This window comes from Neltuma alba, unplaced genomic scaffold (assembly GCF_004799145.2).
Source record: "Neltuma alba isolate B1F8T4 unplaced genomic scaffold, ASM479914v2 tig00010802_pilon, whole genome shotgun sequence".
Taxonomy (NCBI): Eukaryota; Viridiplantae; Streptophyta; class Magnoliopsida; order Fabales; family Fabaceae; genus Neltuma; species Neltuma alba.
This window is the reverse complement of record NW_021635616.1, coordinates 283,173-294,131: the sequence shown is the minus strand read 5'-3', so window position 1 is coordinate 294,131 and position 10,959 is coordinate 283,173. Positions and strand designations below refer to the sequence as shown.

Genomic DNA, 10,959 nt, shown 5'->3' with positions numbered 1-10,959 from the left:
CTAAAATTTCAAATTAAGAATGACAAATGTATTGTTATTTATTATTAAAGTGTAATAAATAAGACTGATTTAAAATTTTAAAATTTAAAGATATATTTTTAGAAGAAGAAAGTATAATTAACGGTCAAATTTTTTTATGTAATATAGAAGTGCCCATCAATTTTTCTGCAACAGGCCACTGCCAAATTTAATACTACCTCAAATCTTTAATATAAGAACTTATTTGATTTTTATTGTAGTCATAAATATAAGATACTGATTCATTTTGTCTATCATATTTATGTATTTTTTTTCTAATTTAGTCCTTCTATCAATAATAGTTCTAATTAATATACTTGATTAGCAAAAGTATTTTAAAAAAGACAATATCTATTTATTACAAACAACTGACTTAATTTCTTTATTTAATCTCTTCAGATTAGTCAACTAGATGTTATAATTAGAATTGGAGGTAGTATTACATTAATTTAGTGGCCAACGGAACAACTTCGATAATTTTATCTCAAATTCCAAAGTTTATTGACATTCGCCCATCCTCCGAAGAGTGTTGATGAAGTGCTCCGTCAATGGTTTCGCGACTTTTATCTCTTCAGCGATGGGTGTAAATATTATTTTTCATCTAGGAGGTGTTTGAAGAAGAAAAACAAACCGTATTTTTAGAAATAATCTTACAATATACAAAATAAATATATAAAAAAGTATATTTTAATTTATAAAAAATTATCTCAATTTATGAGGTAGTGCTTTTAAAATGATATCCAAACACCTTCTTCATGGATTTACCACTTATTATTCTCCTTCAGCGTCATTGCCCGAATGAAATTCTCAAGATGCATTTATAATACTACCTCCCGTCTTTAATATAAGATTTTGTTTGATTTTTATTTTGATCCTAATTCACTTTGTCTCGCATATTTATGTATTTTTTTCAAAGTAGTCTTTTTAACAATAGTAGTTCTAGCCAATATAATTGATTATCAAAGATATTTTAAGAAAGATAACACTTATTTATTACAAATAACTAATTTAAATTATTTTTTTAATCTTATCAAATTAGTCAACTAACTCTTATAATTAGGATCAGAGGTAGTACTATTAAAAATGTTATTTTAATATTTTCATTTTTTTTATATTTGTGTCCATTAATTCGAGAACCATAAGAACGTGCCGTGCAAAAAACAACGATACGCTGTCGTTTACTCGATCCTGCTTAGACCCCGCGTCGGCGATCTGCAATCACAAGACCTCTCATCTCCCGCTGCGGTGTGCGGAAGCTCATCATCTTCGTCACAGCCAGCATGAAGCTCGTCAGGTCCGACCCCCTCTTAAGTCTTTTTATACGTCTTTAATGAGTGTGATGTTTCTTTTCCATTTTTCTTATTAGAAGCTGAACGCTTTATTTGAAAATACGAGCAAGTTTTTGATGAAATTAAACAACGAAACGGTATCAATCGAGCTCAAGAACGGCACTGTTGTTCATGGAACCATCACAGGTTTCTTCTATTAACTCTTTCTCCTTCATCACTTTCTTTTTCCCGGAATTTGATGGCATTGTCATTTTACTGGGGCTCCTGCTAAACCCTAGACCTTATGTCTTGGGTTTATGACATCCTATCTTTTGTATTGGAGATTTTATTTTGCGCCTGGAAGTAACAATTACTCATAATAAAATATTGACGATAGCATATTGCAGGATTCCGTGGTTTTGCGTTCGGTCAATGTATTGCTGTACCCTTTAAACATTACTGGAAGTTAAAATATTGAGGCTCTGTTTGAGAACTGAGGGTTTATGAGAGAGTGGAATAACAAGTCATGGGTTGTTCTGTTGTTTGAGAGATTAATCAGGAAAGCTAGGAGAAATGGTGTATGCATTATTTTTCTAATATTGTCTTGTAGGTTTGTGGTACTTGTGTCACCTATTCACTTCGTTGTCACCTTGACCCCAATTCAGAGGCACTCAAACATTGTGGTTTTGGATGGTAGGGAGCGGTTTTACAGGTCATCCCTTGTCATTCCACTCCATTATTAGAAAAACTCATAGACAATGACCCAATTCACTTTAAATGATTCATTCCATCCCTTGCGATTCATTCCATGACACTTCTTCTGGGAATCTAAGTAGTTCTTCTCACTGAGGCTAACGTGTAAAGCGGGGAATCCCCTATGCTATGTCATGTTCAGAATTTGGGCAGCTGCTATGTTATAAGATACCATACATACTCGTGGACTTCAAAATCACTAAATAATTAGATGTCATTGTGTTGTAGGTGGCAAATGAAGCAGGAAGTACAATCCCTACTGTTCTTTTTTCAAAAAAAATAATAAATTTGGAGAAAGCGCGAATGTTATTATGAGGACCTTCTTATTGAAATTTGACGCATAATATACATAAAGTCTGGATGAACCTCCCGATCATTTATAACTAGAATATATATATATATATATATATATATATATTTTATCCTCATTTCTGAAATAAAGTGCTTGACCTGGTCTCTAAACTCTGTAGGCTCTAACTGATTGGTTGATCTCTGCACCTTTTGCTTTATAACAGGTGTGGACATAAGTATGAATACACATTTAAAGACAGTCAAATTGACATTGAAGGGGAAAAACCCTGTGACTCTGGATCATCTCAGTGTAAGGGGAAACAATATCCGTTATTACATACTTCCTGATAGCTTGAATCTTGAGACTTTACTCGTTGAGGAGACACCTAGGGTGAAACCCAAAAAGCCAACTGCTGGTACTGTACATTATTTTGTCACAACATATTTAATGCAGACACTTGCTAATGAGTATGCTTATCGTAGCTGGTATCAGTATGTTATGGTTTTCAATTATCTGTTTTGTTTCCAGGGAAGCCCTTGGGACGTGGGCGTGGTCGAGGCCGTGGTCGTGGTCGTGGACGTGGCTGTTGAATTGCATATTTAGTCTTTATGGCTTGCATTTGTAAACCTATGTTATAGCTAGAATTTGTAGGGAGTATCAGGTATATCAAAGGAGTGTTAATGCTAATTCCTCATGTTGAGTTTGTCGATCTTTCTATTTTTTACGGTAAAGAGGGGGGTTCCTATTTTCTTCGGAGTGCTTTCAGTGTTATAGTGGATAATTCCTTGCCGTTGACCAGCAATTGTTGAGTAAATGGGGAGGCTTCTGTTAAGACTCGAGAGTAGGAGGAGGGGGTTGCCAATGCAATGCGCTGGCTGTGTTGCCGAGAGAGTAATTGAGATGCTGGCAAAACGCTAGGTAAACTGTCTACAGTTTGGAGATACGTTAACCATTTTGAACGACTGCTCTTGCTCTGAGTGGCGTCATTTTGCATTTTCTGGGCAACTGTAGTTGAGTTTCTAATGAATGGTAACACTCGGCGTGCCCTTGCTAAGGAAGGCTTCTCGAGGTGTTCCATTTTAGCTTCTTGTTCGCTGCAGTTGCAGGCTTCGGCTTTGGATGTGCGTTTGGGGTTTTCTGAGTGGAAGGTGAATGAGGCGACAGGAGGGGAATAAAATAGGAAAAATTGCTATGAAATTTTAAGAAAAGAATATAATTAGTAAAAAATCTCAGTAACATCAGAGCAGAGCAGATTGCAGATTGTGATGATGTAGAAAATGACAAAATATTCACTTGTTATTGGAACTTATTGGGAGTTATTTCCTTTCTTTAGAGCTTTATTATATTTGTCCCAATAAAATAAGAGGAGCAGCATGTGTGTGTTGCTGCTCATGATCAAACAATAGACAGACGGACTCTTTCCACCTACATGTTCATTCTTGTTTGAACAGGTTTGCATGTGGCCTCCGTAATTATTTAAACTGTTCGTCTCATCATTTCCTTTGGTGTTTCCTGGTTGTCTTATGCTACGCTATATTGCAAAACCGCCAACACATGGATACTATCATTATACTCTTTGATTGTTTGTAATGGATGGGCGTCTCCTATGTCACGTTTATATAGGATATGCTTTCTCCTAACCCCCTCAAAACACTTTTTTTTTTTTGTTGGCTGGTTTGGCTCGTCATAAATATGATTGCAATCACAGTTAGTGACAGCCAGAGAGCAACCTCTGCCTTCCCACTCTCTCCCCTGCTCTGCATTTTCTCTCAACTTTTACTTTTTATCTTTTCATGAATGCGTTGTTGTCCATTCTTCCACTTCTTCATGCCTCAGCGTCTTTGTTGTGTTTTGTTTCTTTTCTTGGAAGTGATGATTTAGCTATAAAACTATTCAAAAGAAACAATTCCCATGCTCATCTCAACTTGATTGAGGGCAATCGGGCTAATGCTGCTTTTAATTAATTCGTCCAGCGTCCGATTGAACGCCAAATTTTGCTACTAAATAGTAAATACTCCTGTCGTTGTCAATGGGACCATGCCACTACGGTGTTGGTGAGCAGTGTCGAGTCGTGCAGGCATCATCTTAGAAGGAACACCAGGCTGGGCTAGACCAATATAAATAGGGAATTAAATCAAGCTCAAAAATTAATTCTATTTATTAATTAAAAGCATGACATGCTCCACACAAAATATATTTTCTTAAAAGCATTAGCTATTTAAAATTCATGTATAACGTACTTTTTTTTTAAAAACCTGAAATGTATAATGTACTTTACACTAAACTAAAGGGGCTCTATATTTATTTGAGAGAAGAATAACAATGATTGGTGGGCAATAAAAATGTGGACTCATGAGAAGTCACGACCTTTTGATACGTGGAGGGAGATGAATGCGGATCAGCTGTCATGCTATGGGTTCCAAGAACTTCAGCAGTTGCTTCCCCGACATGGACCATGCGAATAAATGAATAATAAATAAGCAGTAATTAGCTAATTCAACATTTTAATTTGCCAACCAAGCACGTAATTACGGAAATCTGGCTTTTATTCCTTTCCCACAATAGTCACTGCCATCAACTAACTTGGGCCCTCCTACTTGTAGCGTTATTGTCTATATTTGACCCTCTTTTCAAAAAGAGTACATACAGGGGGCCATCTTCTTATCATAAAAATCATCACTCTTTTGCCACAACTCTAACAAAGCCGCCTGTGGAGGTGTGTTGAGGAATAGCAATGGTGATTGGATTGCAGGTTTTTTAAAAAATTTGGGAATATGTTCCCCCATAGAAGCAGAGGAATGGGCGATTTTGATGGGGATGAGGACAGCCTGGGACCTGGGATTCCGCCAGATAATCTTAGAGTCTGATTCCAAAGAGTTAATTGATAGATTTAACCAGCATAGTCCCAATCTGCAAGGTGTTTCCTCAGTCTGGAAATGGGCAATCGTCATGGGAGGCAGGAATTGGAATTTACAGCTGCGGCATGTACCTAGAGAGGCAAATAGAGTTGCTGATAAGATTGCAAAAATGGGTCTAAACAATATGCATGGTTTCTCTTTCTTAGACACGATCCCAGACGCACTGCGGACCCTTGTTCATGAAGATATTTTGGGATCTCTATCCCCACCCTTGTAATTTTCTGAGTTGACGGGCTATGCCCTCTTTATTATCAAAAAAAAAAAAACAATAATAAATTATTTAATTTTCGATCTAATCTTCGTTTTCCCACTCTTTTTTTTTTTTTTTGGGTTGGCCGCTGCGGCTCAGGGTCAGGGGTCCATCCCCGCTTTATTTATTCCCAAAATAAAATTAAAATACTTGTTTTTTCCCTGTCACCATTATCACACGATCGGAATGCAGAATGCTGGAAGGCTGGAACCTCCCTTGCTTTCCCAAACCTAAACCTGCAACCATCATAATGGTTTTGTTCCTCTTCATCTCACCAGTTCTTCATTTCTTAGCTAACTTCTTGTTTTCCGTCCTCTGCTTGATGCCGAACTCCAAGCCCATGTAGCACAGTGCCTCTCTGCCCTTAACGCCTCCGTTTTCCTGCACTTCACTTCTTTATTCCTCTTTCCATCTGTCTCTGAAGCCTCGAAATCCCCCGCCTTTTGTACCCTTCGCCAACCCGCCCATGAACGTGAGCAAGAGTGCAGCTTCGGAGGACTCGGGGGACGCTATGACCCGCGTGGACTTGTTCAAAAAATTTAAGCTCTGCAACACTCTCGAACCTTCTTTGGGCATAGTTGGCTTCTTCTTGATCGTTGTTCTCCTCGTTAGCTGCTTCTTTTACCTTGACTACGGTGCTGCAATAAGGGGGCTACGCTCTCGGGGAGTTCCTTTGCTGGGACTGCATTTTTCGTCCTCATTTTCACCTTCACCTTTGGTTGGGGGTGCGCGGGTTGAATTTCTGGGTGAAGAGGGAGATGGGTGTGATGTATTTGATGGCAATTGGATTTGGGATGAGAGCTATCCACTATATCATTCCACAAATTGTTCATTCTTGGATCAAGGTTTTCGCTGCTCTGAGAATGGTAGGCCCGATAGCTTCTACACGAAGTGGCGCTGGCAGCCCAAAACTTGCAACTTGCCCAGGTTTCTCTATATTCTTACTTTCAGATTCCGATTCCGGTTACTGAGGAAATGACGACAGATAATATTGTAAAATTTAGTATTTTCTTTTTCCCTACGTGTTTGGCTACTGGTGTTCTCCTGAAAACGAACTACGGAGAATTTTGATTTAGCTAAGTGGTTACAGCATTACAATTAACGAGGTTTCCGCTCATTTTTGTTTTGCCTTGAAATATAAACTACTCCTGTTTTCAATGCATTACGTGATCGACCATTTGATTCTGAAGTTTAGAGAATTGATAGTAAGAAAACAGCAGGGTTATGATCCAGACCTCAAGGAAAGGCACGGCAAATTTACACCCACACCATCAAGTAAAAGAAAGCTTTTCGTTCTTTTATTGATACTCAACTTGTCTTTGTCAACCCTCGGCTGTTTGGGCAATTCCATGTTTTCTTCAGTGGATCAGTCGAACTCAATCGTTGATTGCTCCGCAATGCTTGGAGTTCTCTATATTTTGCCATTTTGTTAGTTCCTGTTCGCAAACGTAAAGTCTGCTTCGTTACTATTTATTCTGCTGGATTGTGCTGTAAGCAGCTGCATCATCTGATATAGACATGCATCTGTTGCACCTTTTAGGTTGTGCTATGAAAGGCCTTCATCTGTTGCACCTTTTAGCTTATGCTATGAAAGGCCTTCACTCTCCGCATTTTTGTTCATGATTTTAATTTTTTATGTCTAGAGTCTTTGAAGTGGATCCATGGCCTTTAATCAAGGTTAATAATAGAAATGTGGCAATCAAGAAACCTTAGTTTATAAACTGAAGTTTGATTTTTAAACATTTTTAAATACTTCTGAAGTTTTGGTTTTGTTTTTGGATTACAATCTTAATGGGATTTCTCTTCACTCTTATTAAAGGTTTGATGCAAGGAAGATGTTAGAAAAGCTGCGGGACAAGCGGCTTGTATTTGTTGGTGATTCAATTGGAAGGAACCAGTGGGAATCACTCCTTTGTATGCTCTCTTCTGTTGTTTCGAACAAGAACACCGTGTATGAGGTTAATGGCAGTCCAATCACAAAACACACTGGCTTCTTGGCATTCAAGTTTGAAGATTTTAATTGCACTGTGGAGTACTACAGATCTCCGTTTCTTATAGTGCAGGGACGGGCTCCAACTGGAGCTCCTAAAGAGGTAAAAATGACTCTAAGAGTTGACCTAATGGACTGGACTTCTCCCAGGTGGCGAGGTGCAGATATATTGGTTCTTAATGCTGGACATTGGTGGAATAACGAGAAAACTACTAAAATGTAAGTAAGTTCCCGTCTGCTTAGGTTTTTAGATGAGATGGCTTACTTGTCTCACTAATTCAATCTTCAAAGCGCCCCCTTGTCATGTCTCTTACAAGGATATGGAAAAGTTTGCAAGAATAATTTGATGCCCGATTTGGTTAGCTGTCTAATCTTTAGGATTGATTTATGTTTTTAGGGGTTGTTACTTCCAAGTAGGGAAGGAAGTGATCATGAATATGACTGTAGAGGATGCATTCAGAAAATCAATGGAGACAGTATTGGACTGGATTGGCGGTGAAGTAAACATGAACAAGACTTACGTTCTTTTCCGAACTTATGCTCCTGTGCATTTCAGGTTTGCCTAAACTTAGGTTGTTCATTTCATGCATGCTGATTATTATATTTTTAGATGCTTGATATTTTCCAACCATAGGTCTTCTAATCGGGTTCTGAGCTACAATCCCCATTGCGCCATAAATACAAATTAACATTAAAGCCAAGTCTAGACAATTGTGCATTTTGGACATAGAGGAGAAACATATGTAATTTTGTAACTAATAGTTATAAAATATCTGTTGCACCATTGCCTTTTCAAAGGTCAGGGTGCTCTAGTATTAATGAATCACGTATTATGAATTAGTTTGGAAAAAAATGAAGGCATCCTTCTTTTAGTAGCCTGTTGCTGCGACTCCACGGCTTTTGTGTCATGTTTCCTTGTATAACATATTCCATATTGTTCCTTTCAAGTTAACTTGTGACTGATTTCCTCGTTTCTTGGAACTCATTATTCATTAAGGAAATGACTTTATAAGCTAAGTCACTCGTATCTGTATCTGCTAGTGGCTCTGGCGATTATTAACACCAATAAAAAACATAATGACTGAATTCTAACACATTGCAAGGATGTGGCAGAGGTGGCGACTGGAATACTGGTGGCAGTTGTCGCTTGGAAACACTCCCTGATTTTGGGTCTTTGCCTCCACTATCTGACAAACATTTTGAAATTGTCATCGACGCCTTATCAGGGCGCTTGAACAAATCAGAAACGAAGAATCTGGACTTGTTAAATGTGACACAAATGTCTCTAAGCAGAAAAGATGGGCATGCATCTATTTACTATCTGGGGCCTAATAACACGATAGCCGCATTGCAGCGGGAAGATTGCAGCCATTGGTGCTTACCTGGTGTCCCTGATTCTTGGAATGAGATTCTTTACGCGCTTTTGCTTAAGCGGGAGACAAATCGCACTGTCTATACAAATAAAGATGTGAAGTCAAATTCATAGGATCGGTGTGGCGGATAAATGTGAGAAGTTTGCCGGGACTTCCATGCGGAGCTGCACCAGAATTTTCCAATCCCAGTCACGTTGCTTCCTTCGTTATGATTGCCTGATTCTCTTTATTGTGATCTGCCGTTGCAAGTCATTATGAACTTCTGCACCAATTGATCAGCGTGGCCCGGACCGTGGATTTCATGTGTCGGGTGAATGTTGGGGACTCCACCAAGGATGAATTTGCAGACAAACTTGACGGATGAGAGAAGGCGTATACGGCGCCGGATTATTTTTTTTTTCACAACTTTTTGGAATTTGTAAATCATCAAAACCGTCGAAGTATGCAAGCCGATTCCTTCGTACTTTAGGTTTGTATGTGATATATAGAAAGAGTACGGTTTGTATGCCCAATTGTTTTAATATATATATATATATATATTATAAACGCGCGCACAGACTCGCCAGTAATTCCCAGCATATTTTCTTGAGTAGAAAACGGATCCCCCTTGCCTGGAAAAATTCTGCAACAATGGAGAAATGTGTCTTGCCATTGAATTATGCGAGGCTTTGGTAACATGAGCAGCGTCGTCCGGCTGAACAGAGTTCTGCACTGCGCCTTGCGGCAAAGTTGCCCCCTTTTCCACTTCAAAATTCGTACTTGTTTCGTTACGTTGCGCAAATTATAAAACGATGAATAGTACCTGTTCAGTCCATTTAAATACATACGCTTGCCTGCCTGTGGGCGCCAGACGACTTGATGTTTCTTTGCTTTGTTGGTTTAATCTGGTTCCCGCTTACGGTAATTTTGCTTGATTTTCTCTAGCTGCTTTGTTGGGAGAGAGCATTAAACGGGTAACTTTCTGCCTTTCAGCTTCAAGGATTTTAATTCTCACCATATCGTCGCTCTCTATATTTACTTGTCTAGGAGTTAGACCAATCAATGGTTTTCAAGATTATCAAAACAGCGCTATGAATTCCGATATCGCACATACCGTTTTATTGCATGCAGCCGATGATATTAAACCAGACTATTGTCATAGAAGTGCACGGGCAGCCGAGCCACACGGGGCTCTAATCGTCGAATGGGTATTGCTCATACCCGATCTACAATCATGGAGCACCGCGCGCGCCCCTTTGCACTTCCGACATTCTCCAAACATGGCCGTCTTAGCAACACCAATACATGTTTTGCACTCAGAGGATATCAGATTAGGATTGCAAGCAGCATGTCCATAGGCGAAGGCATTAGGATAAGGAGAAATGTTGTAGTACTCACGATCTTGCCGTGTCGCAGTGACAGCCTCCAAATCACGAACAACGTAAGCCAAACTAATAGCAAATGGATCACCTGACATATACTTCTCCTCGTTGCAGGTAATGTTGGCCACACCCTCCACGATACTCCACACAGAAACCATAGTAATCACAATTCCTGTCAATTTTGGAGGGCCACCAACTTCATTATTTCCCAGCACAATCGGTTTCTTCGTCTCGTTCAGGAACGGGGTTTCGTAGACTTTCGTTCCTTTTTTCCCGGATTACGTAATTGAAGTAGGATATAGTGATCCTTTGCCAGGCTGTTTTATCTTGAACCAAATCCTCTGGCAGTAAATGCTGAGAAACTTGCGAAAGAAACCAAGGGGAGAACATGTGACTGAGTGGTGTGAATCCATTTCCCCTCTTTATTCTTTTTCCTAAATTTCTCTTTATTTATCCTGAAGGATTTTAAATTTATTCTACACAATATAAAACATTTTGATTCGAACACGATCCATACCCATTTATGAATATGTAAAGCTTGAGAAATCAATTCTGTCCATTCAAGCAAAGAAAAAAAAGATTCTGTTTATCAAGAAAAAATGTAAATTAGTGTTTTCTAAAAAAAAAATTAAATATAGTTTTTAGGGTAACATGCAAAGAGGCCTTAGTGCTTGGTGGCATTGTTTTTTTCGAATGACAAAAGGCTACTGTGGCCCAAAAGGCTCCGCCTAGAGTC

The 10,959-nt window shown here is 38.8% G+C and overlaps 2 protein-coding genes across 3 annotated transcripts; both read left to right on the top strand.

The window, feature by feature from the left end:
* Positions 1-1,223: 1,223 nt before the first annotated feature.
* LOC114759245 (small nuclear ribonucleoprotein SmD1a-like) lies at positions 1,224-3,133 on the top strand. Its single transcript, XM_028948387.1, has 4 exons — positions 1,224-1,312; positions 1,417-1,493; positions 2,555-2,746; positions 2,860-3,133. The coding sequence occupies exons 1-4, from the start codon at positions 1,299-1,301 to the stop codon at positions 2,919-2,921; spliced, it is 345 nt and encodes a 114-aa protein (XP_028804220.1). The 5' UTR covers positions 1,224-1,298; the 3' UTR covers positions 2,922-3,133.
* Positions 3,134-5,896: 2,763 nt separating this feature from the next.
* On the top strand, positions 5,897-9,404 carry LOC114759202 (protein trichome birefringence-like 10). Of its 2 annotated transcripts, none has more exons than XM_028948322.1 (4): positions 5,897-6,426; positions 7,319-7,708; positions 7,887-8,045; positions 8,603-9,404. In XM_028948322.1, the coding sequence occupies exons 1-4, from the start codon at positions 5,966-5,968 to the stop codon at positions 8,973-8,975; spliced, it is 1,383 nt and encodes a 460-aa protein (XP_028804155.1). In that variant the 5' UTR covers positions 5,897-5,965; the 3' UTR covers positions 8,976-9,404. The 2 variants fall into 2 exon arrangements, with proteins under 2 accessions (XP_028804155.1, XP_028804156.1); XM_028948323.1 differs by having other exon boundaries at positions 8,593-8,755.
* Positions 9,405-10,959: the final 1,555 nt, after the last annotated feature.

Bases quoted from the DNA above. Each gene is read 5' to 3' on its own strand.
- LOC114759245 (XM_028948387.1), top strand. The intron at 1,494-2,554 runs GTTTCTTCTATT...GCTTTATAACAG, and splicing joins TGTTCATGGAACCATCACAG to GTGTGGACATAAGTATGAAT. The intron at 2,747-2,859 runs GTACTGTACATT...TTTTGTTTCCAG, and splicing joins ACCCAAAAAGCCAACTGCTG to GGAAGCCCTTGGGACGTGGG.
- LOC114759202 (XM_028948322.1), top strand. From the start codon at position 5,966: ATGAACGTGAGCAAGAGTGCAGCTTCGGAGGACTCGGGGGACGCTATG. The intron at 6,427-7,318 runs GTTTCTCTATAT...CTCTTATTAAAG, and splicing joins AAAACTTGCAACTTGCCCAG to GTTTGATGCAAGGAAGATGT. The intron at 7,709-7,886 runs GTAAGTAAGTTC...TTATGTTTTTAG, and splicing joins AACGAGAAAACTACTAAAAT to GGGTTGTTACTTCCAAGTAG.